Source organism: Kryptolebias marmoratus, linkage group LG16 (assembly GCF_001649575.2).
Source record: "Kryptolebias marmoratus isolate JLee-2015 linkage group LG16, ASM164957v2, whole genome shotgun sequence".
Taxonomy (NCBI): Eukaryota; Metazoa; Chordata; class Actinopteri; order Cyprinodontiformes; family Rivulidae; genus Kryptolebias; species Kryptolebias marmoratus.
Genome location: NC_051445.1, coordinates 8,715,153 through 8,735,592, shown reverse-complemented (window position 1 = coordinate 8,735,592; position 20,440 = coordinate 8,715,153). Strand labels below are relative to the sequence as shown.

Below are 20,440 nucleotides of genomic sequence, written 5' to 3'. Positions count from 1 at the left end.
ATATATATATATATATATATATATATATATATATATATATACACACACACCAGTGAACTTTATTGAATTTATTCTCCAAATAAATAAATCTGTCAGAACACAAAGTATGACATAATCAAGTCTCATGATTTTTTTTTAAATATAAATGTGTATTTATGAGAAAAAACAAAACCAGGTTAGTTTTTTTTTAATTACTTTAGGACATATTTATAGCACCATTATTATTGACTTTAGACTCAGTCCTCCTCAGTCTTAAAGGGTACAATTCTATCACAAATTATAATCACCTACATTAAAGTCATAATAAATGAACTTTAAAACACAAACATGTTTTGTTGCTTTTATTTAGAGACTGAAAACATTAACAAATTCAGCAGTAGCTTTTGTTCTTTGCTTCATGATCAGTCAAGCTAAAAGGTTTTATTATGTGACCACTTGATTTCATCCTCTAACTTAAACAGGCACATAAAAATGTGTCTGACTTGTCATAATAAAACTCATGTGTTTTCAGCACAAATATATGTTCACCACTGGAGGAAGACATAATGCAGCTTTTACAGACTGTATATCAAAATTAATGATTAACTCTGACAAAAGCATCGTGACCATGACCCTTATCAAACTGTTCATAATAAAACAAGATAGAACACAGTATAATAATAAAAAAACAATATGGTCAGTGAAATTTAACAGTTGTTTCCTCCTCTTCTGGATGGCTTTGCAGTTTCTGTTCTTCCTATTTTCTGACCAAAAAGGGGAAAAAAAGCAAAAATGGATTAAAGATTATAAATGAACTGTCTGCTGCAGTCATCTATTACTAAATACTGATCAACATTTAACAATTTTTAACATGTAAAACAGTTTCAGATGGAGAAAACAAGAATTTTGTTGCTTCAAACTTTAACTTCTTTCACTTAATTAGTATAAAAATATTCAAACTCACCTTTAAGAAAAATAGCTTTTGATTTTATATTGTCCTTTCATAAATCCCTTCCATGGTTTCGTACACATGTTCCTCTTCTAGGAATAAAACACATTTTATTTGTTCATCTTTTAAATATTATACTATAAAACAAAATTGTCACAAGAGGTGGCTGAATGGTGGTGGATTTGGACCCAAATGCAGGCAGACACTGAGATCTCTAAAGTAAAACCAACTTATTTTCTAAAAAAAAAAAAAAAAAAAAAAAAAAGGGGGTCTGACATGGCAGCAAGAAACTAAATAACAAAGACTTACATAAAGCAAAGTACACAAGGCGCAAGACACAAGGAAACAGCACATGAGAGCAACAAACGAACAACAAACCAGATAACCAGGTTTTAAAGGCAGAGGGTGATCGGTAAGAGGATACAGGTGAACTGATTAGTAACAAGAAACAGGTGTGGGTGGCTGAGACAGCCTGAAGGAAAGTGAGTGATGGCACAAAGAACAGAGGGCACAGGAAGCAGACTACGAAGCAAGGAAAGGACAAAACACATAAATCACAAGACTCAAAATAAAGCTGTAGAAACACATGAGAAAATAAAACCCAACACACAAGAACTTAAAAGAAAACTAAACACAAGATAAACCAGGGAAAGGCAGAAACAATAAACCTAACTCAAAAAAATAACTCAGCTACCTAAATCCTGACAAAAATGATATGAAAAACATGTTTTAATGGGCCAGTCATTATTTTTCTAATAAAATATTACAGTTTATTTGTTTGTATCTTTTTGAAATTTACCTTGAGGTTTCAAAGCTTTGCCACCAGAAGAAGGAGTTGTTAGATTGATGCCCAGTTCTGTATTTGTTCAGAAAGTTTTAAAGACACAAATAAAGTAATTATTAGAAACAATTACATTCCTGAGATTTAGATGGAATAAGCCTCAAACATCACTAACTTTACTAACCTTTGCTCTCAAAACACAAAACAGTAATGTAATGTTATCTTTTAATGTTGTGACAAATATTGTGAATTTAGGGTTATGAAATTAGGGCTGTGATATTATTCCTTATTCTGTCAGTGCTGGTTTATAAAATGTGTACAGGTCCATATTCATACTAACCTGTTTTAGCTGAAGATGGTTGAGTTTTGACATTATTTCTAAATTAGAAGAAAAAAAGGAAAAATGATCAACCAACTCAGTAACAATCCTGCATCTGTTCTTTATGAAGCACAAAATATTAAAAATGATATTAAAGCAAGAACAACAAGGTTAGATTTTAAAAGGAAAGAATATAATAAAATGAAAGTGCTAGAAGTTTACATATTTAAATATATAAAAACTGTTTGATATTTTTCACACTTCAGCATGATGCATGTAATTAATGCTGTAATTTAGTCTAAAAAGTGAACTTTACTACGAGTTACAGAAGTGCACTTACTTTCTGTTATAAATCAAATATCCTCCAGCAGCTCCTGCAGCAGCAACTATCAAACATGTAATTACTATTCCAGCAATGGCTCCACCTGAGAGACCTTGTTTTTCTAAGTTAAAACAGAAAAGACAAGTGAGCAACTCACCAAAAATATACATTTTAATTTCACGTAAGTTTATATTTTAATGCCAAAAAATACAATGAGATTAGTTAGTAGCATTAAAAAAAATCCAAAAAGCATGTATTTGTTCAACTAAACTAAATAAATTAATGTTTTGAAATGATGGCTTTAAATCAAGTCTGTTGTGTTTAATGATATTAAAATATTGGAAACATGCATTTTGGGTCAAAACATTGAAATATGTTTTACAAGTTGTTGTTGAAAAAAAAAGTTTTTCAGTAATGCAAAGCAATATGTGTGTTATATGAATATGTAATTTTAATGAAACTTTCAGAAAGTAATCACTGCCTGTACATCTACAACTGATTAACATTTTGAGTCAACCCAATTAAAGATGGCTGCCACAATTAATGATATTTAGCAAAATAATAACTCCTACAACTCTGTCTGTTTTATAGATATTGATCAAAATTTACATAATCATACCCTTATTTACAAGTATTTAAACAAAATAACATCATATCTACCATGAACAGAGATCCGTGAGGAATGAGAGGCTTCATATATCTGAGTCTTGTTGTTAAAGGCCTGACAGCTGTAGGTTCCACTTTGATTCATTTTGACATTTATGAGTCTCAGCTCTGGTCCCAAATCAGGCAGTGGCTTTTGATTCAAAAACCAGCGAAAAGTGGCAGCTGGTCTGGAGTCAGCTGAGCAGGACAGAACAATGTCTGAACCTTCTTCAAAGTTCTGCCGAGGTGGTGATACTGTCAGTTCAACCTTTTCTGGGCCATCTGTACCGTGGAGCATATTTAGAGAAAAATCAGCAGAAAGTAATATTGGCAGCTTTCTTTGTTATTAAACTTTGAATATGAAAATCTAATATAAAACTAATATAACTATGTTAGACAGAAACTCACAGCTGATGAAAAGGTTAACTGGATCACTGATGGCAGCACTGATAGGATTGGACACATGACAGCTGTATGGTCCCTGGTCATATCTGGTCACATTGATTATAGTCAGAGTGGACCCTCCATCAGTTGTGTTGATCTGAACTCTGTTGTTGGCTGTAAGATCAGAGCTGCTGTTCATCCAGAGGAAGGAGGGAGAGGATCCAGAGGAAGAGCAGAAGAGACTGACAGAGCTGCTGAACTCCAACAAGTCCTTAGTGTCTGATTTCAGCACAACATTGGAGATACGAGCTGTGGATCAAAACAAGGAGATATTTTTACTTGTCACTGCAAAAACAAAATGATTCTTCTTCTCTACTGTAAAGCAATGGAAATCTGGGATTTTTCACTACATGTATAATGTGTAATACTGAAATTTAAGGTGACTTTTAGGTGACTAACATAACAATCATAATGTTGATGTTTTTTAAGCAATGTTTTCCCAATGATCACTAAGAACAGGTCTACAACCCACCAGTTGAAAATCACTGAATTATTTGCATTTATCTTTTTAACTTAAATTTCTTTGTGCAGAAACAGTTTTTCAGTCTTACCAATAACAGACACAGATGAAGGTTGAGATGTTTGATATCTCAGAGTTTTGCTGTTAAAGGCCTGACAGCTGTAGTTTCCACTCTGACTGGTCTGAACATCCATCAGACTGAGTTCTGGTCCAGAATCAGGCAGCTGGTTTCCATCCATGAACCACATAAATTCAGCAGAAGGTTTAGACTCAGCTGAGCAGCTCAGACTGATGTCTGATCCTTCTTCATAGTGTTCTTTTGATAGAGACACATTTAGTTGTATGTTTTCTGGGCCATCTGAGGAAAAAGGAAATCAAGGAAATAGCTGTTCATAGTGATTCTTTTCAATTTTAAGTCATCTGTGTACATAACTATACTTTTGTTTTTAATGTTAAAAAAATATTTGGCTTTTTTTAATGTAAAATCACACAACTTTCTAAATGCACACTGAATTGTAGGAAGTGGTGGTGTACTGAATCAAAAAATTGTAAACAAAATTGTATTTCTTGTATTAAGTACAATTCATGTACTAATAAATGAAAAGTTCTCATTAAAAAGTGACATTAAGCCAAACTTCAACATTTGCAGGAAGATTTTATCAGGAATGTTTCAACTTACAGTTGACAAAGATGTTAACTGGATCACTGGTGGCAGCACTGATAGGATTGGACACGTGACAGCTGTATGGTCTCTGGTCATATCTGGTCACATTGATTATAGTCAGAGTGGATCCTCCATCAGTGATCTGAACTCTGTCACTGGCTGTGAGCTCAGAGCTGCTGTTCATCCAGAGGAAGGAGAGAGAAGATCCAAAGGAGGAGCAGGACAGACGGACAGAACTGTTGAACTCAACCAAGTCTGTAGTTGGAGGAACTACTGTTACACTGGAGACTGACTCTGTGGTTGCAAGACAAAATAGCACTTTAATTAGTTCAATTAAATTGGTGGATGATTACAAACAGCAAAATAATGAGGAATTAAGTCATTTTAGAACTTCAGTGCCAGACTAAAGTCATGGCAGTACTTTTATTGATGATAACAATGAGGAGATGAACAGCAGATAAGAAGATGTAGGTTCCTGGTTCCTGGAGAGTTCATGCTTGTTCAGGAGGTGCATCTACACAATGATCTTCACATGATAACTTTAGGCTGTAGGAAACGATTTGTTAAAGAGAGTGATACCAGGATTTATATAAAAAAATCCACAACAACTTCAGACTTCAGAACCTTGAAGGGTCATCTTAGAGTGATTGGTGACTGCTTAAAAATACAGAACAAAAAGAAAATGAGTTTTTTACAATCCCCCAACACAAAATAAAAAATGTTTTTCACAATACTAAAATGTATCCTTTCAGATACTTAAGCAAAGACAACAATCAAACACTTTGTAAAAATCATAAGCAAAAATATCATCACAGACTGACACCTTCGATTGTTTGACTTTATGCAAAGAGACAAAAGTTCATCTCAGCTGCTGGTAAAGAAAACGGTAATTATTTTTTTGATCCTTTAACTAAAACTACAACAATTTTATACTTTTGACAAGTGACTTTACACATTTCGACGTGATATGGTGTTACACAAACTCAACACACTTCAGTAAACATTAATATTATGTTGGCTCCCAATTCTATCTTTAAACACAGCACATATTAATAATGCTGTTATCAGTATTCAGTAAAAATGTTTACTTTTTTCCCAAAACAGTTTAAATGGTAACAAAAATGTAAACTGTGAAACTAATTCTGTACTGGGTTGGATAAAATAAATCAAAATGACATTATTAATTCATCACAAGTGTTTCTACACATCTTTTGATCATATGGATCCCTCCAGTGTTCATGAGGAGAATAAATCTGGTGTAGAAGCATCTACAGCAAAATGAAACTCTTTGTCACAAAATAAGGAATCAAAAAAGGAAAGATGAGAAAGTGTATAAAAAAAATTTGTTTCTACACATCTTTTGATCACATGGATCCCTGCAGTGTTCATGAGGAGAATAAATCTGATGTAAAAGCAGCAAGATAAAACTCTTTGTCACACAATAAGGAATCAAAAAAGGTTGATGAGAGGTCATTAGAAAGTGTATAAAAAATCTCTGTTAAAAGGACATGTTATAAAATGTTTAAGATAAAAAAAATAAAATTGTCTAAGATTTCCAGATCTGCTCACCATATATGTCCAGCCAAGTAGATCCTCTTTCCTCGTTACCATCTATTTCTGCAATAAGAACTGAATATTTTCCACTGTCACTGAGCTTCAGATCCCCAAGCTCCAAAGATCCAGTAAATCTGAACAGGGTGATTCTGCCTTCATACTCTGGTGTTGTTGAGTTTTCAGTAGGCAGTGAGTTTATTATAAGCTTCTCACTATCACCAAACATCCAGCTCACCAACAGAAATGGTTTTTCTGTTGGAGCCACATTTGTCCTGAACATCACCGTCCCTCCAACAGATGCCTTCAGAGGACCATCTGGTAACACTCCACTTCCTTCAGAGAAACCTGGAGGAGACATTTTATAGTTTAGAAGAAAATTGTGTTCAATCATCACAATATGAGCCTCTGACAGGTGCTGATGACAACAAAACTCTACGTTAAATTTAAGTTTTTCCTGCAACTTGCATCAATTCAATTTCAGTAAATCAGACAGGGGTTAAATAATTAAATGTGCCTGATTTTAAACAAAATAGTTTTTAAAAATTAAGATGAAAAACTTGAAACCTTTAGTTTTAATCTTTATTTTTTGATATTAACTTGATCGGTATGTTATAGAATTCACAAGTGATTTAACATAATATTAAACATTTATTGTCTTATTAGTTCAAACAAAGTATGTGAAGTTTTCAGGGCTGTAAGGTTTCTGGAAACAGCGGGAAAATATTTTTTTCTTGTCTATCAAGATAAAACAAAAACAACTCACCTATGAAAGCTCCGAGGGTGATGAAGTATAAAATGACTGTTTTCATTTTATTTTAACAAGGAACAAACAAAGTAAAAGTATTTCTCTGCTTCCTGGTCCACTGTTTGTTCACATGATTAGATAGGAGAAGTATAAGGAAGTAAAACTGCAAAATCTCCCAGAGGTTCATTTACCTTCAGTTTTTAATCATTAACAAATGTTTATGATGTTTATGCTTTGATTCTCCTTGGAGGTTCCTCCTAACAGTTCACACTGATAAACTTTTATTCATTACATTATTATTCAAACAATATTGTGTTTTATAAACTCTAATGATTCTGTGTGAATTTTCTGTTGTTCTGTCAAGAATATCACCACCATTACCAGGGTTTCAATACAGATTTGAGAAAATAGTAAGAGAGAGGGAAATGGGTCAGTTATTTGACTTTGACAACCATAACATAAAGATAGGCTGCAGAATTCGTTGTGTTTTGGTTCAGTTAAAAAAAATTTAAAAAGGTGACCTACACAACAGATCATCAGTAGAGCAGGAGTTTAGCTAATGAGCTTATCAAGCACCAGAGTGTTAGATTAGCTCATAGAAGTGGTAGCTGATCTACCACAGCAATCACTTATAATCGCAAAATAAACATCAAACCTAAAAATATAAAATTGTAACAGACTGAATGTTTTCTTCTTTGTGTGGGAAATGTTTGCTTTTTTTTGGTGTTTAATACTGATACATAAAGTGATGTTGTTGTCAGTTGCTATGACAACGAGTCTGTGTACAGCATAGCCAACACAAGAGAGTGAGAAAAAAAAGTGGTTGTGAGTTATTCTTCAACGGTCCAGAGTTGTATTTTAAATAATTCATTAACTGATTTTTACTCTATTGTCTGTGCTTTTACTGCTTTAAGTCTCCTGTCTTAAATTAGGTACCATTATTTCTAAAAGTATGCTGCAGCTGCGAGTCTGAGTCCACAGCTGTCCCTGAATTGGTTGGCATAAACATTATTGTGACCTGCTGAATGACACATATCATACAACAATAGAACCTAAAAATGTTCTTATCTCACACATCTCATCAAGAATATTTTTGCAACATTGTTTGCATTTTTCACCTGTAAACCTGTGACATCTTCCTCCGAGGAGCCGATCTGAATGGCATTTGTTGTCTAGTAAGAACAAGAAGAGCCTACATTAAATGCAACTGTCATGTTTTGTTAGACATTCTCATTTTAATCTGCCCAATAAACTTACACATTGTTGGTGTTTGGTAAAAATTCTCAGAATGTCTGATAGCTTTTTTGGTGGCATTGTTTGCCAACCCAGAGTGACTGACAAATCTAATCACAGTGGGAGTCGCAGGAGATTTTTTTTTGAGAGTGACGGGAGTTTTTTTTTTTTTTGGTTGGCAATGGGGTGGTGAGGGGGAGGGGGAAGGCAGAAGATTTTTTTTTGTTTCTTTTATTCTGAGGAGCAGCATGAGTGGGTTCTTGTAGATACACAAAACACAGAAAGGAGAAAAAAAGGTTTATGAAATATTGGTGGGGACTGTCCCCTTCAGGTCAAAGTTGGTGGGGACATGTCCGCACCAGTCCTTTGGGAAGTTATGCCAACCAAGGTCTGCAGAATACCATCTCTGAATGCACAACACATCTAACCTTGAAGGTGTTGGGCTACAGCAGCAGAAGACCACATCTGTCAGCTAAGAACAGGAAACTGAGGCTACAATTCACACAGGCTCACCAAAGTTGGACAATAAGAGATCGGGAAACTATTGCCTTGTCTGATGGGTCTGGATTCACTGGACTCCAACGTTCTCCACAGCCACCAGATCTCAATCTAATCGAGCACCTTTGGGATATTTGTATCACACAGACTAGATCTATGCTTTAACACAAAACTTCATTAACTTGAATCATAAACTTGAGGAGTGGTGAGCAGTGCTGAATTTAACTTAGTACACCTTCTGACATCTTATACAGCTTATACACAGTATTCATATGACTTACTTTTTTCACCATCTGCATCTTCCGTTTCCTTGGGCATCTCTCAGAATCAAAATTCAGTAACTGTAAAAGACCCTGTAGAACTGTCCTCCACGTGTGGCACTGAACTAAAGAAACACTGGAATGGCCAGCCCTGCACAATCTAAGCTGGAGAGACAAAAAATGTGTGCTGCCATTTTGAGAAGAGTTGTACCAACATACTGTAGGTGTCTTTAGATAGTGCCAAAATGGCAGCAGACAAATAAATATCAGATTAAAAAAACTAAACTCAGCAAAGAACTCTAATGGTTTAATAGGTGAGTATTAAATTCCTTAAACTTAGCTTTAAAGAACAAATAAACCAACAAAAACACATTAATGTGAAAACAAACAATAAAAAGAAGAAAAAAAGGAACACCAAAAACAAACAAACAAATGTACTGATTAACAAAGTCTAAGATAAAATATACAAGCAGTCCAAAAAAGAATAAAGGCTAATAAAAACCTATCATTTATTAGTGACATTTTAATATTACTTCACATAAACGAGAAAAAATCACAATATAATCAAAACAGACTGATTCAAATGCCCATATAAAAAATAATACAATATTCACAAATAAGATAAGCATGTATCTGACAGAAGCCCATTTTGTTTCTAGTTTTATGAAAAAAATATCAGTAAATAGATTACATGATTTTAAATACACCACAATCTTTACAATAAATATTTTAGTAATATATTTCATAATTAACCTAAATTTCAAACCTTTTTAAACCAAAATGTTGTCTTAGTTCTCAACCCATCACTAAAATATTCCATAATTTAACTCCCAGAACTGGAACACATTTATATTTAGCATTAGTTTTGACTGGACATCATTAAAATATAAATGACCCATGTAAATGATATTGTTCTCCTCTTAATGTAAAAAAGATTGAACCAAAAGGGCTGTTATGACAACATGAAAAATAAATTCTGGTTTTAAAAAAGAAACATATCTGTAAATTTGAACAATCTGGAACAAATAAAAATATTATAAATTTATCACAAGATGCTTTGTGTATTATTCAGATGGCTGTTTTTTAAAATTAATTTTTAGGTCTTGATTTGTTTTATATATATTTCCCCAACTTTCAACACATCATAACATATATGGCTTTACAAGACAGCAGTACACTCCACAACAAACTGCAGCAACAACTAAACATGCAATTACCATTCCAGCGATGGCACCTGGAGATAATCCCGAAGATCCTGATGAAGAATTGTTTTCTAAAAAAGGACAAATAAAAAATGGTTATAAATATACAACATGTATTTCAGATAGACCTTTTGGCAAAACCAAAACTTGGCATTTTAAGGTGACAGAAGCCTCTTGAACTGGACAATAATATGATGTCTTTTAGAGATTAATTTAACTTGAAAATTTGTATTAAATGGCAACCTGAACAGTATTTTGGTACGTTTGACAGTCAATGCACTGCTTAATTGTTTTTTTAATCCAAAGCTTGACAAGGATTATCAAAGGTATGATAAAATAAAAAGTGAAAATGAAAACATACAAGTTGGCACTAAAAAAAGACAAATAAATGTTTCAAAAAGGGAAGGGAGCTGTATTCTGCATTTAAAACAAGTTTTGACTTTAAAGTAACTGTATGTTTATTTAAAAAAAAAAAAGTCTAAAAAAATACCAAAAAGACCAAATACTTTGTAGGTTTCTTATAATTTAATATCATTGCTAAACACAAGGAATTATAATTATTTGTGTCACGATGCGGTGTGAGCGTGGCAAACCCAGGACGCAGACTCAACTTTTCAAAACAAAAACTGATTTATTTATATAAAAGGAAGAAAACAAAAAGCTGACGTGGCAGCAAAACTAACTATAACAAAACTCCAGATAATAACAAAGGCAAGACGAGGCAAGGGAGAACCGTGGACAAAAAACAACAACCAACATCTAACAAACAACAATGAATCGGCAGGGAGGTGGAGAGGAAGACCAAGTTTTAAAGCAGAGGGTGATGAGGAGAAGTGGGAACAGGTGTGTGATCAGAAGTGAAGACAGCTGGAGATGGGTGTGACAGGAAACCAGAAAACTACTGAGCAGAGGACAGGTGGATGATGACAACAAACATGAACAGGAAAAAACTAAACTGAAACAAGAACTCAAACCGAAACAAGACAATAATCACAACAACAACTGAAAACACCAAACTATGACAATTTGGTTATCTTTTTGTATTTCATTTCCAATAACTTTTACTATTTGTGTAAAAATATTATTTTTTTATCTAAAACCTGACATGTATTAATGCATTGTCTTAGTTTATTAGTTCACTATTACTAGTTGTGCAATGTTGAGTTTGGGTGATTTTTGAGTGTGTTTATTTCTTCTTCTTTGAAAATTCCTATTCAAGGTGGATACATGTCTGCAAATTTACACTTATTTAAACCAGTTCTATATGAGTGAGTGTGAACACTATTATTTTTATAAACTGAACTTGTTTCAGGGTTGCTGTACACTTTTCATAATAACTCAAAATGTAAACTCACCTTCAACAAAAATAGCTGACGGTTGAGATGTTTGATATCTCAGAGTTTTGCTGTTAAAGGCCTGACAGCTGTAGTTTCCACTCTGACTGGTCAGAACATCCATCAGTCTGAGTTCTGGTCCAGAATCAGGCAGCAGGTTTCCATCCAGAAACCACATAAAATTAGCAGAAGGTTTAGACTCAGCTGAGCAGCTCAGACTGATGTCTGATCCTTCTTCATAGTGTTCTTCTGATGGAGACACATTTAGTTGTATGTTTTCTGGGCCATCTGAGTGGATAGAAAACAGCAAGTGGTATCAGTTGGCTGAAAACTTATATAGAAAAAACATAATTTAGTTTATGTTATGTTTTTTTTTAGAAAAAACATAAAATTGTGTTTGTATTATGTTCTTTATTTCAACTGTGTAAATAAAAAAACAGAGCTGTAATATCTTTTTGCTTGTGTTAATGTTGTATTTATGTAGTACTTTATGGATTTCTTTGGTACAGATTATTCAATGACAACAAATTCATTGTATTTGATTTCTTACCCTATTTCATTAAAAAATATATTCCTAAAATATTGTCTTTATTATCCAGAAACAAATGAATTATTCTCAGAAAGACATGACAATAATCTAATTTAATGAAAAAATGACCATGTTGGTTAAAAACTTACAGCTAATGGAGAGTTTTACTGGTTCACTGGTGTCATTACTGACAGGATTAGACACCTGACAGCTGTATGGTCCCTGGTCATATCTGCTCACATTGATTATAGTCAGATTGGATCCTCCATCAATTGTGTTGATCTGAACTCTGTCACTGGCTGTAAGATCAGAGCTGGTGTTCATCCAGAGGAAGGAGAGAGAAGATCCAGAGGAGGAGCAGGACAGACGGACAGAACTGTTGAACTCAACCAAGTCTGTAGTTTGAGGAACTACTGTTACATTGGAGACTGGCTCTGTGGCTGTAAGACAAAATAGCACTATAGTTAGTCATTATCAATCAATCAGCTTTTTATTAAAGATACACAAATATGTCCATATGAAAAATAAAAATAAAATAAAATAAAGTAAAAGTAAAAAAACATTATTTACAGATAAATGACATAAGGCAATAATCACAAATACAGGTCACTAATTTACATAATGGCTACACCGCCAGTGGTTCCACAACCTGGACTTAAACCTGACTGAGCTTTGTGCAATATCTGTTAATATCAGGATAATGTTATTTGTAGAAGCATGTAATCTCCACATGAACCTACACATGAGGTTATGTAATACAGCACAAAAAGTAGGGACACCAACATCAACAAATAACTGACTTGCACTTATCCATCTCGGCAACCTAAGCAGCATCCTCATTCCATTATTGTACGCCACTTTGAGTTTCTGTAAGCTGCTTTGCCCATACAGTCTCCATAAGTGAGCCGTATACAGAGGAGTACAGTATGCTTTTAAAAGAGCCACTTTAACTGAGACAGAACACATCCTAAACTTGCGTACAAGCATGTTGGCTTGTGCATACATTAGGTGTCATTGTCTATTTATGTCCATGTCATCAGCCAGATCATCAGTTATATAATGTCCCAGATATTTAACTGCAGCACACACTTTAAGAACAACACCAGTTAAGGAGAAACCAGGAAGTACCAACTTCTGATCCTCCTTCATTTTTATAATCATAATGTTACTTTTCAGTGCATTATACATAATGTCATTACTCCTGACCATATCGTGAGCAGGTCCTCAGTAGTTGTTGATGAGCGTACCAAAAGGACAGAATTCTAACTACAGATCTGGGAACTCATTTGTTATATAACTTAGAAAACAACTTCTCATGATTAATCCAATCAAAAGCCTTTGAAGCATCAATAAAATACATAAAAATAGTAGAGTTGTGCCTATTATACAAATCTAAAATCTCTTTCAGAATAAAAACACACATATCAGTGCCATGTTTAGACTTAAATCCAAATTGATTATCCGAATTATGGAGAAAATGTTCTATCTTACTCAGTATAATCTTCTCTAGGACCTTTGATAGCACACTGTCTAAAGCTATGGGCCGATAATTATCCTTGTTATTTATCTTGCCAGCTTTATCTTTTATAATAGGCACTAACATAACAGCTAAAAGCGAATCAGGTAAAATACCGTGGACTAAAAACCCAGAGAAACACAAAGCAAGCCAAGGAAAATAGTTTTCTGCTTGAGAATTGTAAGTGTTCTGCAGACACCTCATCCATACTTTATCAAACCTTATCATTCTTTAGGCTCATGACTGCATTGTAAATTTCTTGAGCCGAAACTTTCACATCTTCATCATAACTAGCATTGTCCACTATAAATGAGGAGCTTTTAACACAGATAAATAATTCATAATTATTTATGAGGGGGGTTCTTTTTTATTAGGTTTATTGTTTCTGTCAGGATTTGGGTTTTGTTCTGTTTTTTCTTTGAGGTTTTTTTTTTTTTGTATTTGGGGTTATTGTTTTCATGTTTTGTCTTTGTTTAGTTTCAGCTTCTTGTGTTCCTGTCATTATCCACTTCTCCTTTGTCAGTCACTTGTTTGCTTGCCACACCCATCTCCACTTGCTCCTAGTTTGTAATCACTCACCTGCGCCCACTTCCCCTAATTACCCTCTGGTTTAAAATCTGGTCATTTCCTCAATTTACTCGTTGGTCCATTGTCGCTTGTACGTGCTGTCCGGTTCCTTCCATGTCTTGCCTTGTCTTGTTGTTTTTGCCACGTTTTGGATTTTTGTTAGTGTTTTGTTTTGCTGCCTCACCAGCCTTTTGCATTTGTTCTTTTATTTAAAAATAAATTTTAATTTTTCCTTCAAACCAAAATGAGTCTACGCATAGGCCTGTCGCGATAAACAAAAAAATCAATTAATCTCACAATAAATTAAAATGAGGTCAATAATTTTTATTTATCAGCGTTATCGTTTCTTCGTGTCTCTCTCTCTTTCTACTAAAGACACTGGATGACAAAAGTCTCAGCTCTCGTGCTCTTCACTGACCCCTCCCTTTCTCATTTCCTTAGTGTAAGGGGGAGGGTGTGGGGTTCCATTAGTGCCAAAAATATGTTTATGTGTCTATGTAAGGCGTGTATGTAGCATGCTATGTATATGTTAGGTGATATGTAATGTGATATGTTAGGTGTATATGTAAGGTGATATGTTAGGTGGTATGCTAAGTGTGTATGTATTGTAACATGCCTATATACTGCGTTGTGTCTATGTTCCGCACATATCTTTATGTCACTTAACATATAAACCTGACATATCACTTTACATATCACTTAACATATACACCTAACATATCACCTTAAATATCACCTTACATATCACCTTAAATATCACCTTACATATCACCTTACATATACACCTAACATATACATCTAACATATAACTTAACATATCACCTTACAGATCACCTTACATATCACTTAACATATACATAGCATGCTACATACACACCTTACATAGACACAAACGTATTTTTGTCACTAATGGAACCCCATAATACTGCAGCATTAGTCCCCGTGAGGAGTTAGCAAGCTAAACAAACACTGTTTGATATTGGGCGAAAAAACAAAATGGAATTGGTTTCAAGCTCGAAGTAACAGTAGCAGTGTGGGAGCACTTCGGATTCAAACCAATTGACCGAGGAGAACCGCTGAACCTTTACGAGCCGGTATGTCGCATTTGTGCTTCTGTTTGTTTGCAGTTTTTCTTTATAAAACTGGCAGTTTTGCCTGTCTTCTCTAAATAAAACTAATGATTATTATTTTTTTTAGGGTGCATTTAGTTTACAGATTTCATAATCCGTACTGTTTTGGTTGAATGTACTTTTCATTTCCATGTATTTATTTATTTGTTTGTTTCTATTTAGTTTTTATTCAAGTGCATTCTTTGTTAACGTAGGCTAAGAATCCATTTTTTGTTTGTTTTTTGTTTGTTTTGTTTATTTTGTGTTCCAGTTCCAGTGTTAAGTGTTTTTTTGGAAAATAAAGTATTTTAATCTTTGAGAGGGTGTATTTGCACTGTTATGTTATTATCATTGCATTAGTTTAAAACAGCCTCCAAACAATATTATCATTTATCGCAATACTTTCTGAGATAATTAATTATCCAGCAAAATTTGTTATCGTGACAGGCCTATCTGCGCATTGGGTTTGCTGCTTTCTCCGTCCAACTTGACAGTTTCTGTAATTCTATTTTATTTTTCCATGTGCCATCACTCACTCTCCTTCAGTAGCTTTCATGTCAATCTGCTTCAACCACCCACACCTGTTCCTTGTTGCTAATCAGTTCACTTGTGTCCACTTCCTCATCAGTCCCGATCATTAAAACTAGGTTCTCTGCTTCCCATACTCACTGGCTCATTCTGTCATGAGGAAAGGGTGGTGGATTTAAACTACCTGTAAATGCAGGCAGACAGAGGAGCACTTTTGGGACTGCTTTCTAAGGTGTAAGGCACCAATGGTTGCATTCCAGCCAGAGTGTTGAACAAGGATGTGGAGATTCAGTCCTATTTGGCAAGTAATAAGATGAATTTGCAGGTGGTTTTGGCATAATTTGGACTGTAAGTGGATCAAGACGGCTAGTAGTAGTGGTGGGTTTTTGGAGGATGGAAATACGGATATAGGATGGTCTATGGTAGAGAACAAGAAGGGAAAGAAAAAAGTTTTAAAAGGGAATGGAGACTGACAACTCCTGAGGATGAGGAAGAAAGAAATGACATAAGAAAGAAAATAATGATTGAAGATTTCAAATATATATTTAAGTTTAAGGTGGTGCAGGATATGGTTGGAATAAGTCCTATCAGTTTGTCAAATGGGTTAAAGAAAGCGATTTGGGATGTAGAGTTAGCTAAAGTCCTACGGGATGAAAGTCTGCTTATCATTTGTAGAAGTGCTGAACAAAAAAATAAGGCTCTGAAATTGCAAAAAAAACAAATCCTGACAAGACCAAAGAAAAATTCAGGAAGCAACTAGCTTTTCCAGATTTGTTTGCAGGATTTATCTGTTAAAAGCTGTCATTATAGAAACTCCTAATTTTTACATCTTCCAACTTACAAAATAACAATGCAGAAACTTTTGACTTTGGCTTTAGCTGGTTGTTTATTTCAACCAGCCACAGTCAGGGTCAGCACACTAAACTTGAGAAAGACCTGAGAGCTGAAATGTTGATCATTAAAGCTTTTGATTAATATTTAGGACTGAAGGGTGCCACTAGTTTGGTTGTTGTCTTTTAAGAGGTGTTGCAATTATTGGGAATCACTTTTACAGTAAATTTATTTGGGGAAAACATCTCAGACCCTTCTCCAACTTGGTGGCAGCTAAGAGGATGTAAGTTCCTGGTTCCAGGAGAGTTCAGGAGGTTCTTTTACACAACAATCTTAATATATTATCTTTATGCTGTAGGGAGCGATTTGATACATTGTTGGAGAGTAAAGTTGAGATTTTCATGGTTTTCAGCTTACCAAAATTTATCCTCTAAGATATTTTGACCAAGTCAACAATCAAACTCTTTGGAAAAAGTCAAATTATGAGCAAAAACATTGTCACAGACTAGAGACAAAAGTTCTGTCTCAGCTGGCTGGTAAAGAAAATGGTCCCTGAACTTTTTGATCCTTTATGTAAAACTACAACTATTTGTAATTTTGAAAAATACCTTTACATATTTTGACGTGATACGATGCTACACAAACTGAACACTCTACGGTCAACACTAATATTATGTTGGTTCCCAATTCTATCCTTAAACACATCACTATAATGCTATTATCAGTATTCAATAAAAATGTTTACTTTTTTCCTAAACAATTTAAGTGGTAGAAAAAAATATAAACTGTGAAACTAAGGCTAAATTCTACACTGAGTCAAATAAAATAAAGAAAATAATTACATTAAAAATTCATCACAAGTGTTTCTACACATCTTTTGATCATATGGATCCCTCCAGTGTTCATGAGGAGAATAAATCTGGTGTAGAAGCATCTACAGCAAAATGAAACTCTTTGTCACAAAATAAGGAATCAAAAGAGGAAAGATGAGAAAGTGTATAAAAAAAATTGTTTCTACACATCTTTTGATCACATGGATCCCTGCAGTGTTCATGAGGAGAGTAAATCTGATGTAAAAGCAGCAAGATAAAACTCTTTGTCACACAATAAGGAATCAAAAAAGGTTGATGAGAGGTCATTAGAAAGTGTATAAAAAATCTCTGTTAAAAGGACATGTTATAAAATGTTTAAGATAAAAAAAATAAAATTGTCTAAGATTTCCAGATCTGCTCACCATATATGTCCAGCCAAGTAGATCCTCTTTCCTTGTTACCATCTATTTCTGCAATATAAACTGAATATTTTCCACTGTCACTGAGCTTCAGATCCCCAAGCTCCAAAGATCCATTAGATCTGAACAGGGTGATTCTGTCTTTATACTCTGGTGCTGATGAGTTTGAAGAAGGCAGTGAGTTTATTATAAGCTTCTCACTATCACCAAACATCCAGCTCACCAACAGAAATGGTTTTTCTGTTGGAGCCACATTTGTCCTGAACATCACCGTCCCTCCAACACATGCCTTCAGAGGACCATCTGGTAACACTCCACTTCCTTCAGAGAAACCTGGAGGAGACAGTTTGTAGTTTGTAAAAAAATTCCTTTAAATGATGACAACAAAACACTGCAATAATTTAGGGGTTTTCCTGCAATATGCGTCTCCTGAGTGATAAAAATCTCCACCTTTAAAGTTGTGTTAATAATTTGAAAAATGAAAAATTTGAAAACAAAAATTGTAATGTTCTGTTTTACATTTTTTTTACTGAGGTATTTTAACACAGTACAGTGATGTGTTTTCTACAAAATGAAAACAGCATGAAACTCAGTTTTTTTTGTCAGTACATATTTTGTTTGCTATAAAATATTGAGGCTATGTCAAAAGAAACATTAGTTTTTCAGTGAGTCAGACAGGGTTAAAATAATCCAGTTGTAAAGTAAATGTAAATGTGATAAACAAAATAGTTTCTGAAGAATGAAGATGAAAAACTTGGAATCTTAAGTTTTATTCTTTCTTTTTTGACATTGACTTGATCAGTATGTTACAAAATTTATACGTTTTAACATATTAAAAATTCATTGTCTCATTAAGTATAAAATGACTGTTTTCACTTAATTTCATCAAGTACAAAATAAATTCAAAGTAATGTTTCTCTCCTTCCTGGTTCACCATTGATCACCACATGATTAGATAGAAGTAGTATAAGGAAGTAAAACTTGCTAACAGCCTGTTGGGATGGTTGAAAGTAGGACTTTTGTATTTGTGGGTACTGTAGTGTCTGAGAAGTATGGTAAATGGACTGTACTTATAGTGCCTTTCTAGCCAATGAGGCCACTCAAAGCACTTATTTACCCATCCACACATACATTTATACAGCACTGAATCTCTACAAAGCTAATCTGAATAAATCATTCTATGGAGACTAATCAGTGCTTCAAACTCCATTTATACACGGATGGGGCACACAGTGAGGGGTTCAGTGTCTTGCCCAGGGATGCTTCAACATATGACTCCTGCCAGGAATTGAACCTTCAACTCTGAGACAACTGCTCTAACCACTGACCCACAGCCGCCATGGGGAGCTGAGACAAAACAGTGTCTAGAGAAATGGGAAAAACTAACAACTCATAATCTCAAATAACAATAATTACGCTGAGCAGGAGACTAAATACTAACATAACTGAAAATGCTTTTGAACACAGTAAAAACTGAACTCAACTATGAGAACAGCAGAAAATCCACAATCAGCACAAACATGTTTAAATCATCTGAACAGGCCATCAGAGTTCAATACATGATTACATAACTTTAAAATGAACAGTTTCTGAACAGTACATTAAGTATTGTGAATGTTAAATCAGTTGTGTTCATCATTTATGTTTGTATTTACTGTAATGCATGTCATAATGTTGTACTCATACATTCTAAAATGTTTTTACATAATAGTGTTTCCTCTAATTGCAAGATAATTGTAAAACATGTTTGTCAGAATCTGGAAAATACCTTCCTAATATTGGAACTGTTTAAAATATTCCTGTTTTGTCAGATGAAATCTATTATACAAGGTAATTTCATAGAATGTTCAAAACTAAAAGAAATAAAATTTTTGAGTTTTGCTTTGTTTTCATTAACTGGTTGCATTTGCTTGATGGATATTTTAAAACAATATACATAGTTTTTATCTCGTACACAACTATACAAATTCTGTTTGGATGACTAAACATAAATGGAAAAAGTATGTAAACATATTATAGGAAGAAAATATTTAAGGGAAAGATAAGAAAAGGTTTTCTATATGTCTCAAGTAATGAAACTCACCTGAAATGGTCCCAAAAATGATGAAGTAAATTATAAATGTCTCCATATTGGTTTATATCTTTTTGTAAAGACCAGAAAGACGTTGTGTCATTTATTCTTTGAGCCTTGCTTTATGAGAGATGACTGCAGTATATGAGGGTAGAATAAGGAAGCAGCTTTGCATTTCTGATTGCTGAAAGGATCATCCACCCCACCTTGTTGATCATTAACAAATGTTGCCCTTTAGTCTCTGTTTATTCAGAATCCAGCAAATTTGTAGCAAACATGAAGCATGAAGCACACATCCCAAATATCTTTTCAAATGAGGACAACATAAAATAAACAAAACAGTTTAGTAGACTATCAAAATAATAACTTTTTTTAAGGTAGAGACTTTCTCCTGTTTTCATTTTAGAAGGTTAATGAACTTTACAATATTTTGATTATTTTGCTTCTTATTTGATCATTTTATTTTATCATTTGATAATAATAATAATAATAATAATAATAATAATAATAATAATAATAATAATAATAATAATAATAATAATAATGGCATTGCTCTTACAACTTCCAATGAGATCTAGCAATAACAGATAATAAAAAAAGAATGACGACAAGAAAAAAAGTTTGAAATGCATGAAAGATAATAGTGTAGATTTGAATTAAGAAAAGAAA

At 33.8% G+C, this 20,440-nt stretch overlaps 2 protein-coding genes across 2 annotated transcripts in view; both read right to left on the bottom strand.

The window, feature by feature from the left end:
* Window positions 1-7,474, bottom strand: part of LOC108235368 (carcinoembryonic antigen-related cell adhesion molecule 5) — a 14,312-nt gene extending 6,838 nt beyond the window's left edge. Inside the window, exons 1-10 of the mRNA XM_037980316.1 lie at window positions 6,881-7,474; window positions 6,133-6,462; window positions 4,579-4,857; window positions 3,991-4,257; window positions 3,404-3,688; window positions 3,011-3,277; window positions 2,369-2,471; window positions 2,050-2,087; window positions 1,728-1,784; window positions 970-1,020 (exon numbers count right to left, since the gene is read on the bottom strand). Coding sequence (XP_037836244.1) covers window positions 970-1,020; window positions 1,728-1,784; window positions 2,050-2,087; window positions 2,369-2,471; window positions 3,011-3,277; window positions 3,404-3,688; window positions 3,991-4,257; window positions 4,579-4,857; window positions 6,133-6,462; window positions 6,881-6,926 — 1,723 coding nt within the window. The 5' untranslated portion in view covers window positions 6,927-7,474. The remainder of the gene's footprint in view (window positions 1-969; window positions 1,021-1,727; window positions 1,785-2,049; window positions 2,088-2,368; window positions 2,472-3,010; window positions 3,278-3,403; window positions 3,689-3,990; window positions 4,258-4,578; window positions 4,858-6,132; window positions 6,463-6,880) is intronic.
* Window positions 7,475-9,946: 2,472 nt separating this feature from the next.
* LOC108235329 (carcinoembryonic antigen-related cell adhesion molecule 5-like) lies at window positions 9,947-19,920 on the bottom strand. The gene is made up of 5 exons (XM_017415266.3): window positions 19,784-19,920; window positions 17,704-18,033; window positions 12,068-12,358; window positions 11,411-11,677; window positions 9,947-10,126 (listed from the first exon to the last, which is right to left on the bottom strand). Exons 1-5 carry the CDS (start codon window positions 19,827-19,829, stop codon window positions 9,996-9,998), a joined length of 1,065 nt encoding a protein of 354 aa, XP_017270755.1. The 5' UTR covers window positions 19,830-19,920; the 3' UTR covers window positions 9,947-9,995.
* Between the last annotated feature and the right edge of the window lie 520 nt (window positions 19,921-20,440).

What these genes read in the sequence shown, in the direction of transcription:
- LOC108235329 (XM_017415266.3), bottom strand. Translation starts at nt 19,829, where the DNA reads ATGGAGACATTTATAATTTACTTCATCATTTTTGGGACCATTTCAG. An exon ending in CATTTTTGGGACCATTTCAG is followed by an intron (nt 18,034 to 19,783) that starts GTGAGTTTCATT and finishes TGTCTCCTCCAG; the next exon opens with GTTTCTCTGAAGGAAGTGGA. An exon ending in AGTAAAACTCTCCATTAGCT is followed by an intron (nt 11,678 to 12,067) that starts GTAAGTTTTTAA and finishes CTATCCACTCAG; the next exon opens with ATGGCCCAGAAAACATACAA.